Source organism: Helianthus annuus, chromosome 15, assembly GCF_002127325.2.
Source record: "Helianthus annuus cultivar XRQ/B chromosome 15, HanXRQr2.0-SUNRISE, whole genome shotgun sequence".
Classification (NCBI taxonomy): domain Eukaryota; kingdom Viridiplantae; phylum Streptophyta; class Magnoliopsida; order Asterales; family Asteraceae; genus Helianthus; species Helianthus annuus.
In genome coordinates this window covers 61,975,160-61,993,926 of record NC_035447.2, presented here as the reverse complement: position 1 = coordinate 61,993,926, position 18,767 = coordinate 61,975,160, and the positions used below count along the sequence as shown (strand labels likewise).

Below are 18,767 nucleotides of genomic sequence, written 5' to 3'. Positions count from 1 at the left end.
TTATATGTTTGTTTTGTATCGATTATATTAAGTAGTTTTACGTTGACGTGCATTGTGATTAGTGGACATCGGTATTGTTCACGATTTTTCAAATGATCATTGTATGCTAAAATGCTCAAGTAGTGCTATTAAGTTATTAAAAAGGAAAAAAAAATGTTACAAGACTAGAGGGACAAAAGGCAACCGTCCATAAAATAATCTGTTCATTGTTTGGTTTTACACCATTAAACTTAAATGAAATCGAATTACATATTTGGTTTTCGGTTTTCAAAAATATAAATTCAGTTCGAACACATATAATAAAATAACCCATATAACTAAATATCAATGAAACGCTATTTAAGTTTTCATTCTCAATCAGATTACACTTTAGCTCAATCTTATATAGCATATTCTAATCCAAATAACATAATCTGGATTAAAAAAAGAAAAAAAAAATTAATTTGACAAAAAAAATAGTTGCTGGTTTTTTCTAATCCTCTTTAGAAATATAAGAGGGAAGTTATAAAGGGTTATTGATGTAGTCCAAATACTCATGTGATGTAGTATTAACATATAATATTCAGATGTATTTTTATTATATTGGTAGGTTTAAAAGAGACCTGCTAGTAGCACTATTAAGTTGTTAAAAGGAAAAAAACAAATGTTACAAGACAAGAGGGACAAAACAATCGCGGATCCAGGATTTTTTTTCTATGGGTTCATCTTTTTTCAGTGATCACCAAACGTTAAAACTTTTGGGTCGAATACGGGCACGATCCAACCTTTTTGCGGGACCGAAAGCAAATTCTAAAATGGGTGCCCTTTTCATAATTTTGTTTAAAAGTTGCTTACGATCCTAATTATGATTTAACAATACTACTAGATTGACCCGCTATTGCTATTGAGTTGAAATTACTAAACTAGTTCATGAAATACCTTCAATGACCCTCATTCCCTCAACAACTCTAGCCATGACGAACAATGAGTGAAGTTGGCCTTGCAGCTACTATAGTCTAATAAAATTTTGTTGAAAAGAGCTTATATAGGTTAACCCCCCAGTTCCTCTTCTACATTGTTAAAAGAAACTTAAATCATTGTTTAACACTCATGGCTTGAAGGAAAAATAAACCAACATAAAAAAATGTCTTACATGGAGTAAAGTTATAATAAGCTCATAACCTAATAGGAGAAAAGAGGAAATCCATCTTGAAGAATGCAAAGTTCATTGTCTGTTTGCAAACAAGAACCTTTGAAAGTTTATAAACAGAGTAAAAGCATCAAAACATAAATACACCATGGATGACCATGCTTGCAGCTAGTGACCTAAAATGGATTAAAAATCAAAACTAGTCAATTAAATACTCATAACAACAAAATTAGCAAAATTAGTACATGTAAAAAATCAAAACTTGGGACTGGAAAATTGGGGCAGAATAGAATCAGTGGCTTATGGGCTAGGGCAGAACAAAACTAGGAACAAGGAGAGACTGCATATGATGTGAAAAATGAGTCAACATCCATTTCACATTGTCATTCCACTCATTAGAAAATTGGAAGTTTACCCCTTCTGAACACAAGACTGAAAATCCGTCATACTGGTTGCAAGTGGAACCCTAATTCGGCTTTAAATCTATACGAAACAAAAATAAAAATAGTTGCAACAAGGATCGAACCATGTACCCTTTGGTTGAAAGCATAAGCTTAACCCGCTGGACTGTTCTTCAATATTAGCTATGGGTTCATCACATATAACATTTATGGGTTCATTCAAGACTTGTTATATATATCTTCTATAAAAAATTCGAAACTCAGTGGGTTCGTGTGAACCCGTAACATTGTATGTAGCTCCGCCCCTGGGACAAAAGGCAGCTATAAGAGTGTTCACTGTTCAGTATTCGGTTTCATACTGATTAAACCTAAAACCTAACCGAGTATATATTTTGCTTTTGGTTTTCAAAAATATGAATATCAGTTATATGTTATTTAAGTTGTTCATTTATCTAAGTCCAATTACCTTATTTATCATGTCATAATCCAATTCAAATAAGACTTGGCGGTGCCGCGGTGGGTTGTGGGAACAGGGAGGAGGTGGCCTCCTTACCTGACGGGAACGTTGCTCCTCCCGTTCAAACTCGATGCCCACGGGGTATTTCCCCGATCTCCCCGACAATTCTTGTTTGTGGTTTGTGATGATTGGGAGCATGTTATTGGAGGTTGAGGTTGAAGGGGGAAAGGGTATACCACCCCGTTGAAGAGGGGAAGGAGAAAGTGGTGTGAGATGGAGGTGATGTGGCGAAGGGGTGGTCCAGAAGCCCTAAATCACACCCCACAACCTAAAAAGAATTTATTGGTTGTTTTTTCTGGATTTTGTTCTCCTATTTTTCCGTGTAACAATCAGCAAAACTCCTTTAACGACATAGCATTGGTTATACAAAAAATTGGTAGGTAATTGACGACATTGCATTGGTTATATAAAAAATTGGTAACCAATGGGGTGGTTAATTTGTTTAATTAACTTTCAGAGGCATTCTGCCAAGCCTTGGACAGTAAGCAACAATCATCGACACGAATAACATTAGACTTGGGAATCGTGACATGACCATATTTTTTTTTAACAACAATCAAACTTTTATTCATACGTGTCAAAAAGTTAAAAACGACATATAGCAAGATGCTAGATATCGCCACCAAGACACACTCAAGAATACAATCGAGGGAAGCTACAACAATACATCAAGGATCATCAAGACTAATAATAATACACAATTCTTATATGAATAATTACTCCCTCGGGCAAAAGTTCATCCACTCATTCCATGTTATCCCGGTTCGTTTTGATCTTAGAGTAACCCACTCAAAGGATTGTTCTTTAATTTCTTCCACAAGCCTAATGGGGTCAGTGAGTTTGTCGTTAAAAGTTTTACTGTTTCTATTTTTCCATAGACACCATGCGGCTAGGAGGTGTATAGCATAAATCGTTTTTTCCTTTTTCCTTGGCCAGTCCGTTTTCTCTTGGAATCTTACCTTCATGCTCTCACTGTGGTCTCGGATGGGAAGTTTCATCCAAGTCCATAACTGCAGCCATACTTCCTTCGCTATCGGACAGTGTATCACTATATGGTTAGCTGTTTACGGGCCCAGCCCACATACTTTGCACAGATCCGGGCCACCATGCAGCCCCCTCTTCTAACGCCACCATTGTCGGGACTCTTTCTTCCGCTGCTCTCCAAACAAACATATTTACTTTTGCCATAGCAATCTTACTCCATTCAAAACTATTCGGTTCATTGTTAACATCAACGATCCCAGCCAAAGCTTTCCTTATTTCCTTCACCAAGTATCCGTTAGTACCGTTATCCTTCCACCTCCATTCATCTTCATTTTGGCTCAAGTTTTGTTGTAACAATGTTGACCTCAATGCTTCCCACTCATTTTTTTCTTCAACGTAGTTCGGCAATCTAATCCATCTCCAGTCCCATAGCACACCTCCATCATTCTTTTTATAATTTTGCTGCACTTTGTTTCTTTTGTTCTTTGCCAACCCAAACATGAGGGGAAATTCTTCCTTTAATGGATGGTTAGTCACCCATGGATCCAGCCAGAAATATGTTTTATTCTCGATTCCAACCTTGCACTTTAAGCAAGTGTCCGGTTCAATCCCAACCTTTCTAAACTATTCTCCCATCCCCATAATTGCTTTCCATACTCCCGGAGTTGACTTTTTTATCGGGATGCTCTTAACGATCCTCTTATTTTGGTGTAGTGCTTCTATAACCTTCACCCAAAGCTGCTCTGGTTCTACTTTAAATCTCCACCTCCACTTCATTAAAAGTGCCATGTTCATTTCCTTGATCCCCCTATCCCGAGTCCACCCATACTTTTTGCTGCCACTATTCTTTCCCATTTCATCCATCGTATTTTCCTCACTCCCCCGCATCCTCCCTATAAGAATCGCCTTCTAATCCCTTCTAATATGTTTGTGACCTTTTTCGATGCTTTATACAAAGATAAGAAATAATTCGGTAATGATCCCAATACCGATTTTACAAGCGTAAGTCTACCCCCGAAAGACAAGAGTTTTGCTTTCCAGTTTGACAATCTCTTATTAAACTTATCGATTACATCCTTCCAGTTTCCCACCCTGTTCATGTTTGCACCAACCTTCAATCCCAAATATGTGAATGGGAACCGTGCCATTTTACATTTCAGTGTACTGGCCGTGTTTTCAATTTCTGCTTCATTTATCCCAATCCCGTAAAGAAAGCTTTTATTGTGTTCACTTTTAAATCTGACATCATGAAAAATACTCTCAGAATTCTTTGTAGTGCCTTCATGTTATATATGTCCCATGAGCCCATAAAGATAGAATCATCTGCAAAGAATAAGTGCGATAAACATGGGCCACTGTTTGGTAATTTTAACCCCTTGAATACACCCGAATCAACTGCCTTCATCATTAGTACATGCAACGCTTACATTGCAATTGTAAATAAAAAAGGGGATAATGGGTAGTCTTGTCTCAGTCCCCTCTTGTATTGAAACTCTCCCGTTGGAGACCCATTAACTAAAACCGACGCTTTACCGGAAAATAGAATCCCCATAATCCATGTTTTCCACCGAGATGGAAAGCCCATATGTGTAAGTATCGATATTAAAAAGCTCCAATTTAAAGTATCATAAGCTTTCTCCAGGTCAGCTTTGAACAAAAAAACCTGTTTCTTTTGTCTTCTTGCCCACGAGATTACTTCATTTAGGATCAAGGGTCCGCCGATTATGTTTCGGTTAGCAATGAAAGCCGATTGTTCATGTGATATGATGTTGTTCAAAACTCTTTTCAATCGGTTGGCTAGAGTTTTTGAAATAATCTTATTTATGACACCGATAAGCGAAATTGGCCTGAAATCTGATAAGGTAACTGGGTCACTAACCTTTGGGATCAAAGAAATGAAAGACGCACTGCAGGACTTCTGAATGGACCCGTGGGTATGAAACTGCATCATCATCTCCATTATATTTTCTTCAAGTTCCTTCCAGAATATTTTGACGACAGCGAAGGTGATCCCATCAGGACCCGACGCTTTATCCGAACCACATTCCCATACAGCTGCCCCCACCTCCTCTCGTGTGAAACTCTCGACTAGACCTATTGCGTCGATCTCCGATAACTTCATGAACCCATGAGATGGCATCCGAGGTCTTGACGCTGTTGGTTCCGTGAATTTCTTTTTCAAATTCTCTTGGATATATTTCATGATGGTTGGCGGATCAACAACCCATGAGCCATCAATCCAAAACCCGCTAATTTTGTTCCTCGCCACATTACTATTTACAATTGTGTGAAAGTACCTGGAATTCTCATCACCATCCAGAATCCATTTCGCTCTGGATTTTTGTTGTACATCTTTAGCTCTCATGCGAAACCATTCCCTGATCCTACTTTTACAATTTCTCCAAGTTTCAATTTCATTATCCTCCAATATCCTTTCTTCGACGGCAACGTCCAATTCTTTTAGCTGATTAATTACTTCTGTAAACTCTTTCTCTTCAACCTCTTTTTTTCGCTTCTCCATTTCTTAACTTCCTCCTTGATACCCTTTAATTTAGCCCCTACTACTAAATCTTTGAAATTACCTCCCAATCGATTCTCCAAGCCCTTCTTTATTACCTCCTCTATACCCTGGATATCCATCCAACTGTTGAAAAAACGAAATGGGGTTGGCCCAAAATCTGTTCGACCCGTGGCTAATATTATTGGACTATGATCTGATATAGTTCTTTCAAGGGCCCTAAATGTTGTATTCGGCCACTTTGACATAAACTCGCTATTCACTAATGCTCTGTCTATTTTGCTCATCTTCTTACCATCACCAGATAGAAACGTAAATTTTCTCCCTGACATTGGGTATTCTAAGAGTCCTGCCTCCCCAATAAAATTATTAAAGTGTAATGCATTATTGGTATCAAAATTGGAATTCCATCTATCTTCAGGTACTCGGACTACGTTAAAGTCTCCAATCAATAGCCACAGACCCTGTATGAGGCTTCAGACAGACAATAACTTGTTCCAGATTTGTCTTCTTTCCGTGGCTATGTTTGGAGCATATACATTCACCACCGTTAGCTCTAAGCCTTCTCCAATCAGTTCACCTTTTACCATAATAAAATTTTGATCTACCAATTCCATACTTTTTCTAAACATACCTGGATTCCACATCGATACTATTCCCCCCGATTTGCCTACTGCGTCGACTTTGATATACTCCAAGGCTGTTCCGTTCCAGAATTTGTGAATTTTCGCTTCCACCATATTGCACAACTATGTTTCCTGTAGTGCTAAGAATCCCACTCTGTTTTCTCTTATCAGACTCCTGACCATCGGTGCCTTCCCTGGACCCCCTGCTCCTTTCACGTTTAGTGATGCCTAATTCATTTGATCAAAACATCCACCTGTTCATCATTGATGATTTTCTCGATCTGGCCGCTTTTTCCGGCCAAATCAACACCTAACAATCCTCTGTTTACTTCCGTGCCCCTCAGCTCATCGGCTAACTCATCTTCGATATCTGGCTCCTTGTTTACTTCTGGGTTTGTATTCGGCACTAGAGTAGAGGCTGACTGTGCTTCGTCTTCCCACCCCGACTCAAAATCATCATCCAGTGAGTACCCTTTTTTTCTCCCCACTGATCTTCTATATCCCGGATCTGTTTGCCTCGCGTCTTGTTTTTCCTCAACTTGAACTTCATCTTTGTTGACTTTTTTCTAGGGTTCAATCTCGTCTGATAACTCCACATTTAAATTGAAGCCTTTATGTTTCCTGACCTGCTGATTGGGCTTGAGAGCTTGGTTTTTTACTTCCGCAATAAGGCTCCTTTTTCTTTTCTTTTGGGTTTTGACTCCTTGCACCTTATTATTAAGTTGGGTCGGCCCATTACTATCTTCACTTTGTTTTTCATTTGACCCATCAAACTCACTAGACTGCATTTGTGATTCTGTCATGTGCACTTCATCCCCCTCTCTTGTATTATTACAATCATCATAGGGATTCCCGACATTGATTGCTGACTTGGTCATGTTGTTTCGTTCCATCATTACTTCTTCAAGAATGTCAACTCCGGCTTCCTTCGCCTTTTCCGGTTCCCCAGAAGGCTTTTCAACTACCTCCATCGTCTTTAGTCTTTCGTTTTCCTCTCGAAACTGTTGACCTACCCCCCCACCCGTCGCCGGAGCATCCCCCGGTTCCGTTTGGTTTTCCAACCCATCAGTACCATGGTTCATCGATGTTCCAGGCATTTGGTAGTCATTGTTCTTGGTGATGAAACCCAGTGCCCACGTTTCATCCATTTCAATAACCCACACCTCAAATCTATTTCCCTTCCATGTCACCCCAATTTTGTCATTGATTCTTTTCCCATGTTTTACAAGAACTCCAACACTATCCATTGATAAATTTAAATCCCGTGAATCCGCTGTTGATCCACTAACCACCTCCCCGTACTTGCCTGCTATTACATTCATCACATCACTGCACCATAATTGCATGGGTACTCCTTTAATTGATAACCAAACAAGTCGTTGATATGGGATCACTTGACCATCTCATACATGCACGTCTTCCAGCTCCTTTTCCCATACTTTTCTTACCCCTTCCAGGAATTCCAGCATTGTATTTTCTCTGTTAAAAGTTGCTATAAAGCTCATCCCTCCTGTATACCTTAGGAAACCTCCCTGACTTCTAACTTGTGTGCTTAGGGTATATGCTTTCTTTAAGCCTTCAAAGTTTCTGAATTTACCCACAAAAGCTTTTCTTACCCACCATTTTAACGTGTCCGCATCATTGTTGAAATTCAATACTTCGTGATCCTTCGTTGCATTGTTTCTCTTATTACCCATTAGGATATCCTTCCAATGGCTGTTACCACTCCCATAACTTGTTTGTTCTTGTGTCTGTCTTGATTTTACATGTATCTTCTGTTCAGGTTGTCTCAAGTTTCCTTCTGTACCCTTGTTTCTCCCGTTGATGTCCTTTCCATTCTTCATTTTCCTGTTATCATTGTTGTACTTGGCAATATTTGCCTTGAGTCTAGCATCCTTTAGATCCACCATGTTAATTGCCTTAACGAGCTTATCAGCATCCCAAACATAAGCATACCACAGAAAACCGAATCTCCTCCCTAGAGTGTCTTTTTTCTTTGCTATATAGGCATCCACCAACCAACCTAAGTTTCTGCATTCTATCCATGGATCAGCATCTGTCATCCATACTGGTATATTAGTCACATAGAATGTAGTGGCATCCTCTCTCCTTGGTTTGCCTGCAACGGTTCCTCCTGGTTTAGGGTTTTGCTTCGATGGTAGTAACTCCCCTTCTTCTATCTCCACACTTCTTGTTGCTTTCGTCATATTGTGGTTCGAACAGACCCCAAGAGAGAAACAACACCCAGATAGTGAATGGAGAAGTCGGAGAGTCAAGATAGGATGGAGGGGAAACTCAGTTCCACAACAACTGTGTTCGGATCAATGACTGGCCACACACGCTATCCCGATAACCTCCTCCTCGTCGAGCCGCCGGCGTATTTATTTCCCGTCGATATGTATTCCTAGCACTATCCCAAATCCCGGACAGCGAATGGGAACAAATGAAGGATCAAGATAGGATGAAAGGTAGAATCCGATTCACGATATGTGTGAATATCGGAGGAACCTCGCACACTATCCCCACGCTCACCGTTCCGTCGAGCCTCCGGCAAAGGGTTCTAACTACTTAATATTTAATTAAAATAGCTAAACGAACGAAATTTTTTTTTGTTTGTTTTTTAAGAGGTAAAATGTTTGCGTGACATGACCATATGCTTCGATGATACTGGTACGTTCATTCGATTCAACTCTTCATGCATATATGAACATATAATAAGTATTCATGTTATGACATTAGTAAACTTTTAACTGTTAATGTGTTGTACAGGTAATAGATACGAGTTACCTGACTATGTTTTGAGCAATCCAACGGATATGAACGAAGATTTAAGGACAAATTTAAGGTTTTAATAGTTAGAAACTTAATTAGCGTAATTTGCAAAGTTCACGTTTTTCGACCTTTTATTTAATATAAATTCGATTCGTCATTTTGCCTACTTAACGTGATCTTTAGAGGGTGCCATCACAAGTGATTAACACCTTCATTACTACGATCACGTAGCCATGTTCGATTCAAACCTTGGCTTGACCTTAATGGTCATAACCGAAAGTCAAAGCAAAAGTCAATTTTCTTGACTTTCGGCTAACAACTAGCCTAATAAAATGAAATAGACTAAGGAGAGTACTTACTTGTGTTGAAGAAAACTTTCAGAACTCAAATGGAGGCTTCCAAAGTATGGAAACAAGCTCCAAGAAGAGAGGACGAAGATTATGAAAGGTGCAAAGAAAAATGGACATGAAGGAGGCTATTTATACTAATCAAGGAGTCACCAAATCATTCCAAGTGTCCCACCAGGTGTTATGGACATGCTTAGTGTCCTTCCAAGTGTCACAAGGATGTGAAATGGTGGTAATTTCGGAGCAAGGTGGCATTCTTGGCAGCCAAGGCAGCCAACTGCCATTTTGCTGTCACTGGCATCCTCTTACGGACTATAAAAGTGATGCCTTACGGTCCGTAAGGACCTTAGGCGCACATATTAATTTAAACACCTTGCAGACCATAAGGGCTAAGCCTTGCGGTCCGTAAGGGACATTCAGGAATAATAATTTGAGATTTTTATATTTTAGTCCTTGGACTTTGATAAATTCTCATTTGGACATTTTTGTCCTTCTCCTTCCATATAGTTGGGATTATTCGGAGAATTTAGGATACGTTTTAGCTAACGTATAATAATAGTCTCTCTCCTTCCCAGAGTCGGGATTAGTTGGAGATACGAGACACGTTTCATTGAACGTACAGAATGGGTCCTTCCCCTTTCCACATAGTCGGGATTAGTTGGAGGTTTGGACACACATCGTTACATAGTTGAACGATAAATTCCCTCTCCTTAGTTAAAGATTCGGGACACGTGTCGTCGCACAACTGGACGAAAATTCTTGGGCGATACAAACACCCCGGGTGGTGAAAATTAATAAAAAAATATACTTATTTATAAATAAGTAAAAAATTAATAAAAAATGTAAGGTCACCAACATGGCAACATGAGGTGTATTTACTCGCGGTTTGAAATTTGGTGGCAACCTGCCACATCTCTTTCTCTCTCTCTCTTCTTATCCTTTGACCTGCGATATGCTCTAACAATCGTGTAACAAGTAAGGGTGTCCGGGGCGTAGTCGGGGAGTGGCTTCGGTGAGGGGTTTCCCCGATCGGGAACACCGCCGCTATCACTGCGGGGTCCCGATTCGGGGTTGAACTTGGGCATGGATTCACCGATGGAGGAGGGGGGAAGTTTGGTGGGCCAGCTGAGCATCAACCAATCAAAGCTTTTGTTTTTTTTTTTTTTTTTTTGAATAAAAAAATAAGGGGAGTTAAGAGGGGAGTGGCGCCATCAAATTGGGGTGTTAGGGGAGTTTAAGAGGGGACTTGACGTGGCACACGGGGATTGGTTTGGCGTAAGAGAGGGGACTCACCTATTAGGTGAGCACCCCCTTCACCCTAACAATGCGGCGTTGGAGGGGACCACATCTCTTTCTTAGTCTTTCTTTCTCTTCTTATTCTTTGTCATTTATGTTTCTTATGTTTCTTATGTTTTACCACTTAACATCTCTTTCTCAATCTCTCTCTCTTCTTATTCTTTGACATTTATGTATCTTCTTATTTTTGCCACTCATGTGTCTTCTTATTCTTTGTCATTTATGTATCTTCTTATTTTTTTACCACTTAAAACATCTCTTTCTCAATCTCTCTCTCTTCTTATTCTTTGACATTTATGTATCTTCTTATTCTTTGACATTTATGTATCTTCATATTTTGGCCTCTCATGTGTCTTCTTATTCTTTGTCACTTAACATCTCTTTCTCAATCTCTTTCTCTCTCTCTCGTCTTATTCTTTGACGTTTATGTATCTTCTTATTCTTGTCACTCATGTGTCTTCTTATTCTGTCACTTATGTGTCTTCTTACTTCTATATATCTTCTTACTTCTTTCTCACTCTCCTCAAAACCCCCGATTCAATAAAATTGGCATCCAACATTCACATCAGAAATTTATCATAATGGTATTTCTTTTCAAAACTATGAGCGAAATCTGCAGTAAGTATTTCTTCATTTTCCTTTGTTTTTTTGGATAAATTTTACTGTAGATCTAACGGTATGGAATTATGCATATTGTTTCAAGTTCTTGAATGTCGTATCACTTCTAGAAAAAGAGTAACTTTCCTAAGAAAAATTCCAGCTTACGGAAATTCCAGCACATGTTTATCCCATTTGCTTTTGATATTTTTGGTTTTCTGGCACCAGAGGTTGTGGACCTACTTAGTCGAGTTCAAAGGGTCATGCATAGTAATGTTATGAACCCCGAGATATATGGACACAGTTTTTAAAAGGCTTAGTTTTGTTATTCAAAAATGGGTAGCGGCGCAGCTTGTTGCCCGTTTACCAACTATCTCAATGTAAATTATTGCTTAATTATTATGCTATATATATTTCCAGGGTTTATGTTTAATTGAATTATGTAATTAGGGTTTTTCTTTAAAAAGTTTGTTAGATGTACGTGTTTGATCTTTTCAATCTTTAATCAATATTAATGTTTTGGTTTCATCGTGAAACCTGCAGACGATAACCGTGTGACAAGTCCGCCGCCTTGGACGCGTGGCGATGATCAAAGGTTTTCAAATGATGAGCTTCCTCGGACGCGCGATGAGTTTTGGCGTATGATTTCTGACCGTGATGATGGAAGAGTAACAGGTTAACATTTTCTTGACAAAACGGCGCCTGTAATTTAACATTTTCTTGGAAGAAAAAAATAAGTTAATTTGTTTGATTAACTTTCAGAGGTATTCTTGAAAGCCCTTAGAGAGGCAGCTGAGTGCCAAGCCTTGGACCGTAAGCAACAAATCATCGACACGAATAACATTAGACTTGGGAATCGTGACATGACCATATGCTTCGATGATACTGGTACGTTCATTCCATTCAACTCTTCATGCATATATGATCATGTTATGACATTTGTAAACTTTTAACTGTTAATGTGTTGCACAGGTAATAGATACGAGTTACCGGATTATGTTTTGAGCGATCCAACGGATATGAACGAATTAGATTTAAGGAAAAATAAACGCGGGATCTCACCGTGTTCTATTCTCTAAATTAAGGTGTTATTACTTATGATACCTACTTTGTAGGTGTCCTGGTAGTGTTACACAAGAGAATTAACGACAAATAAATGTTGGACCTTATGGTATTTGTTTTTGTTTTGATTTAAATAACGTGTTACAAAGATATGGATTATAACAGGAAAATTGATTATTTATTTTCAAATATTTAGAATAATTAATATTCGATGATGATGGTGATAAATTTACGTTTACTTCTACTTGAAAATTATCCTAAATGTTATTAATATTGTAAAATGAAATTAACGAAATTAGGTAAATTTATTGTTAATACATTCATTGATTGACAATTTACCACTACAGATATTAATGTATTAGGGTCTTTTGACCATGCACGTACTTGGACCCACTAAAAAGATATTAATGTATTAGACTATCCACATCAAGGATGTTTGTAGGTGACATGGAGGGTGTTCATTCCTATGTGGAGGGCATTTGTGAGAGGGATGGATTAGTGGGTGTTGTAGATGATGACATGGAGGGTGTTCATTCTTCACAATTCTTGGTGAAGAATGGTGAAGAATGGCCTAATGGTGGGTCCTTTTTTTTTTATAAGGTTGTTTGTGGGAAGGATATATATGTTATTATTGTGGGTAAAAAGTGTTTGTGGGAAGAATAAGTGAAAAGCTGATGTGGCATGCTGATTAGGCTGTTTGTAGAAAGGATAGCCTTTCACTGATGCGGATAGTCTTAGGGTCTTCATATTAGTCTTCGTGAAAGATCCGAATATTATAATCGATCTATACATATATTGTTGTAATTTAAAAAAAATATGTGACATTCTATTTTGATTCGTATTCGTATGTCATATTATACATTGATAGTAAAGAAATTTCACCTATAAAAAAGTTAATACAGAACTGTACTTGTGACGACGTCGAATATATAAGTAGATTGAAATAAGTGTTTTTATTTTGTGACCACTTGACTATGGGACCCTTTAAAATGTATTCTTACATACATTTTTTGCTTTTATGAACACCCATTTGAAGCTAATTGTGTTAATAAGTTAATTTAAACTAAGTAGGATTTATTTTTAGGACCTACTGGTTTTCTAAGGAGGTTATATGGTTACGGTCGTCAAATTAGTTCTCGCAAAATACTAAACGTGAATAATATGATCAACTTTTGTTTTAGTGTAAAAGGTTATAACACTGTTTTATATGATTCCTTGGTTATATTACACATTCATAGGACAAGAAATTTGAGAAATTTATAAAAAAAAAAAAAATTAATACAAAACCTTAATCGTGAGGTTGTTGAATAAGGAATTGGAAATAACTGTATGTGAACATTATCCTGTATGTTAAAAGAACAGAAATTATACAGTAGTTTTTTCTTGGCCCAATCAAAGGCTAATAAGTGGGCAGCCACGAATTCCTTTTTTTTAGTTTCATTTATAGAGGTTGGATCATGTAAGACATAAATTTCGTAGTTTATTATGTGATTATGTTATTTTGAATATCCCGTTTATGATTACATGATTTTGAATACCCACATCATTTTATTCGTCTTATCAGTTTCATTTTGAAGATATATTATGCAACTCTTAATGTGCATCCTCTTGATCACCAAAAAAGCATATTGATTTTTTTTTTTCAAACGATAACTAACACTCTCTTTAATTATGCTGTTACACATTCTATGTCCAGCACGTGGATTGAACTCTCAAACATCTTGCTACCGTCGGGCCAACGCCCTTTAGTAGCAAACCTACATGAATTGTTAAATTTAAGGTTGTTTACATTCAAAGATATTCTTGTTCTTGTTATTTATTATACCAATTCAAATTTCCTTTAAAATAGTGAAATTATTATAGTTCATATTGTTCATTTTGTTGTTATTATTGATTATGGTTTTAAGTTTTGGGAAGTTGATAGTAGAATTTCTAGGCGGCATAGTTCATGGTGTTTGCAGTTTGTGGTGTGGTGCAGTGGTGGACACCAATAGGGGTCTTGTGATTGGTCTAGGGTTGTTCACAAGCCGAATCAAACTAAGCGGATTTTTGCTCGTGTTTAGCAATCATTTCCAAACCGAATCAAGCGGAGCGGCTCATTTAAAACAGAGCGTCAAATCAAACGAGCATTTTCCAAGTAGGTAATATTTTAAGCGAGTGTCGAGCGAACTTCGATCGATCTTGACAACTGTGTCGCCGGATTTAAATTTGCGAAGAGAGATACTGACAATGATGGGTCTCAAGTTTTCATGTCTTTAAAAATAGACACATTTCATGGCATGAATTTTCTCTTATGAATAACAATGTTGTGGCCGATGAGGCGATGATCATATTGCACAAACAATAACGTTGAGAGTAGAAGACGATCCACTTAGGGTAACAACATAAGACATTGAGGCGATGAGCAGACTGTCGTTTAGCCGTCTAGGGTTTAACTTTTAGAATTGGTGTTAATTTTTTTATTGGCGTTATTAGGCTAGTACGTATAGATATAGTTGTAAATTTGGATATAGTCGACCAAAATCTAAAAGAGTGGTATATATAGAGCTATAAATTCAATTTATATTTATGAATATATGTATGTGTGTGTATATATGTATAATTTATATTTGTGTATTTATGTGTTTATATATGCATGTGTATATGTGTGTGTACACTAATTAAAAATAATAAGTCAAGTCGAGCGGACCTTTCCTCATTTTTGGTTCCTTATGAAACATGTAAGTCGCTAACATGTTAAAATTGAAAGTTACATATGCATGCTATGGTTGATATTCGACTCAAAAAACAATAATGTAAGAGCAACCGTCCTCATGAGATCGGACCTCCAAACTTTAGTGTTGGAATTCATCATCATGTTCTATCTCATGTTCATTATCTCTGGTGTTGCCACCGATGATTGAGTTGTTAGCTTAGTACTAACTTTCAAGTTTTCGTGTTACTAGTAGTCTAGCATCATCTTGTGCAGGGGCTGACCGACGCTCTAGAGTCAATTGACCTTGAAGAACTTTTTTATCCGTTATCTAGCATCTCGATCGCACTCATTTTTATGTACAATATATATATATATATACTAGTCGTTTACCCGCGCGATGCGGCGGGAAACATAACACTTAGGTTGGTGATTTAGGGCTATGTACGAAGCGGTTCGGTTTTAAGCCATACCAAAACCAAATTCGCGATGCAACGGAAAACACAACGCTTGTTAGTAATTCTAAGGGTGTGTATGAGAAGATTCAGTTGGGTCATAACTAAAATCTAAATTTTCGGTTAAGTTACTTCAAAACCGATGGGGTTACAATTCATGACGCGGTACTCGTTTTCTGTTAGTTTATCAATCCTCTTGTGATATATTGCTTACTATTTCTATTGGCTTTTTTTATTCGTAGCATTGATGTGTCACGAGCTTTATAGATAATAATTAAATAACTAAAAAAATCATACATTCGAAACGGTACATGGAATTGGGTTTCGTTAGACCCATTGAATCTTTTAATCAATATATATTAAAACCTATATAAGTTTGCAAACTTTTTATGCATTATTAGTTGTAAGTTATGCTTTATGAGTTTTTCAAAAAAAAACTTGATTTTTTTAGTTTTAACCCAAAGGTTTGTATCTTTTCTAATTTTAACCCTACATAATTTGTTTTTTTAATTTTAACCCAAACTTTTCATTATTTGCAATTTAACTTCACAACTTTTGTCACTTATACTTTTCATCTTTCGCAAATTTTTGTTTTACGTATAGTTCTAATTTTTTCGAGTTAATACGACGCAACGTGCATGTGTGGTTCAACGTTTTTACCTCTATTTTTCCATGTTTGACAAGTTCGTCGCAATACACATATTATAGGTCAAGTCAGTGTTGGTTGTCGATGACGGTTGTGTGACATTAGTACTGTTTGACATCGTTTTACGCCTCGCCGCAACGCGGGGTGTGCTTTGGGGGTTTTCAAAGAAAAAATTGTTATGCATATTGTTGTCGTAAGGTTGGCTTTGGGAGGTTTCAAAAAAAATGTTTTTTTTTTTTACTTTTCACCCAAAAGTATTTCATAAATTACTTTTAACCCAAAACTATTTGTTTTTTTTACTTTTAACCCAAAACTATTTGTTTTTTTACTTTTAACCCAAAACTTTTTATCTTTTGCAATCTATCATCATAACTTTTTTTACTTTCAACTTTGGTCATTTATAGTTTCCATTTTTCACAAATTTTTCGCTCTATGCTTGGTTCTAAATTTTGTGACTTAACACATCACAACTGTGTCTTTGGCTTAACGTTTTTACGTTTCGTTCTAAATTTTGCGAGTTAACACGACGCAACGTGCGTGTGTGGGTGAACGTTTTTACATCCTCTATTTTTACCCCGTTTGACAGGTTTAACATAACGTGTGGGTCGTAGATCGACTTAGTTATAAATAAAGAATCCCCGCCGCATTGCGGCGGGTTGTAATCCTAGTTATTATAAATTATAAATTACTAAAACACAATGCTCAGCTAAAGTAGCCAAGAGTTTTGTCTTTTAGTTGATTCTCTAATTACACCCTCTTTTTTTTTTTTACTATATTTACTATATAAATACGTTTTTTAATATACACGTTTATCCTCTCTACTTTAATTTTGTTATTATGCATGTTTAGTCCTTCTACTTTTATTCTTTTTTCATATTTTGCCTTTTAGTGTTTTCCCTTGTTAACGTGACAAACCAGACTGACTTTAACAGAACAATATCATTACCAGTATCTACATTATCCAAGGGCCAAACTATATACACACTTGCTGTGTAGATAGTCACCCTTAAAAGGTGTTTTTTGTCCTTATATGCACACCTTGCAGTGTCGAACGGTGGCCAAAACGCGGCGTTTTGGTCCGATTAACCAGACAAAGACTGACGGGTCTGTTGACCGGACCAAAACGCCGAGCTTTGGCTGCGTTTTGGTCCTGTCAACCAGACCGGGTGTCAGTTTTTTGTCTGGTTGATAGGACCAAAACGCGGCCAAAGCTCGGCGTTTCGTTACGGTCAACAGAACCGTCAGACACCCGTCAGTCTTTGTCTGGTTAACCAGACCAAAACGCCGCGTTTTGGCCACAGTTCGACACTGCAGGGTGTGCATATAAGAACAAAAAACACCTTTTTTGGTGTGTAAATAGGCAAAATGGTGTGTAGATAGGTACACCCTTATCCAATGAACTCTAATGCATACGAATAGCTTATCAAATGAACTCTAATGCTTACGAAAATATCATTTTCTATTATGAACTTTTAGTTCAAATTGAAATGTGATCTTCCTTCAACCATTCGTCTTCCTCTTTCTCATTGCATTTTTTTCATTTTATGAGGTACGTAATCAAATAATCAATGCTTTAAAATCAAAGGTTATTTTTCATTTTAGAGGAATTTATTATCTAGCCTCTAAATCATAAAACTTTTAATCGTTTACCCACTTATATTAGGAACATTCAATCCTCCCATGAGTTACCCCTTTGCACCAATTATTATTATGACCCATTTGACTATCTTAATAGCCAACTTGAGGTAATAAGAAAATAACTGTAAACGAAACTGGTCAAATTGGTCCGCACCAGTCAAAAGTCACCCATAGCATATATTTGAATTATATTCGCCAAATTAGATGTTTATTAAAATTAAACAAATTTGAACAAACAACTTTTAAGATATTTAAAGAGGGATTTTTAACAAGAAAACATCATTGAATCCAAAAAAAGTTAATGAAGATAAAAAGCAAAGCTGTAGCAGTAGTATATGTCATAAAAGTTGCCTTTGTTCCTGGCAATGAATCCATTCCTGGGCTTTGGTATCTCATGGATGTCCATCACTTGTATTTTCCTTTCCTGTTTTGCTTCAAAAAAAAAAAGTAAAACACGTTTACAAACTTCAAATATTAAAGAAAAATTATAAAAACAAGTCCACAAGTAAAAAACATCAATTCATTATTCTAACCATTTTGGGCTTTCTTGGTAATTCTCTTGAAGACACTTCGGCCGAAGCCAGTCGGTCCATGTCAATACCTTCCTCCCTCTGTGTTCGCTGCCATCATCATCAACATTACAACTCGTATAATTGCAAAAACCGGTCATTTGAGTAATAAATCAAAACTGGTAATCTTTGGTAAGGATGGCTCAGAACACTTGTTTTCAAAAATTCTTAGATTTTGTAGAAAGCAACCATATTATGTGAATAATAATAATTTGGGTAAAAGAATTTTGGAAGGTTGTATGTATTAGAGCAACTTTGGGCCACTTAATACCAGTTCAACTCATTTGACCCGTTACCATTTAATCTAACTTTGAGTTAGCCGCTTGACCATTAGAAACAAAAAAAGGACCTAAATCAACTCACTCACAAACAAACGACAATAATTTGAATAGAGAATGTACAATCAGAGGAGCAGAGGCAGAAGCCACCATTGCAGGGCGAGACTGGGGCGGTGGTTTTGAAGGTGTAGCTTTTTTAGTAGGGACTGGTTTTGGCCTATTCTACTCTGGTTCAAGCGC

The 18,767-nt window shown here is 37.2% G+C and overlaps 1 protein-coding gene across 1 annotated transcript; it reads left to right on the top strand.

Moving 5' to 3' along the window:
- The first annotated feature begins 8,820 nt into the window (after positions 1–8,820).
- LOC118487468 (ubiquitin domain-containing protein 1-like) lies at positions 8,821–12,266 on the top strand. Its single transcript, XM_035984343.1, has 6 exons — positions 8,821–8,845; positions 8,945–9,020; positions 11,259–11,266; positions 11,731–11,862; positions 11,950–12,075; positions 12,160–12,266. The coding sequence occupies exons 1-6, from the start codon at positions 8,821–8,823 to the stop codon at positions 12,264–12,266; spliced, it is 474 nt and encodes a 157-aa protein (XP_035840236.1).
- Positions 12,267–18,767: the final 6,501 nt, after the last annotated feature.

Coding starts and splice junctions, on each gene's coding strand:
- LOC118487468 (XM_035984343.1), top strand. CDS start 8,821: ATGACCATATGCTTCGATGATACTG. Junction 8,846..8,944: donor CATATGCTTCGATGATACTG/GTACGTTCATTC, acceptor TGTGTTGTACAG/GTAATAGATACGAGTTACCT. Junction 12,076..12,159: donor CATATGCTTCGATGATACTG/GTACGTTCATTC, acceptor TGTGTTGCACAG/GTAATAGATACGAGTTACCG.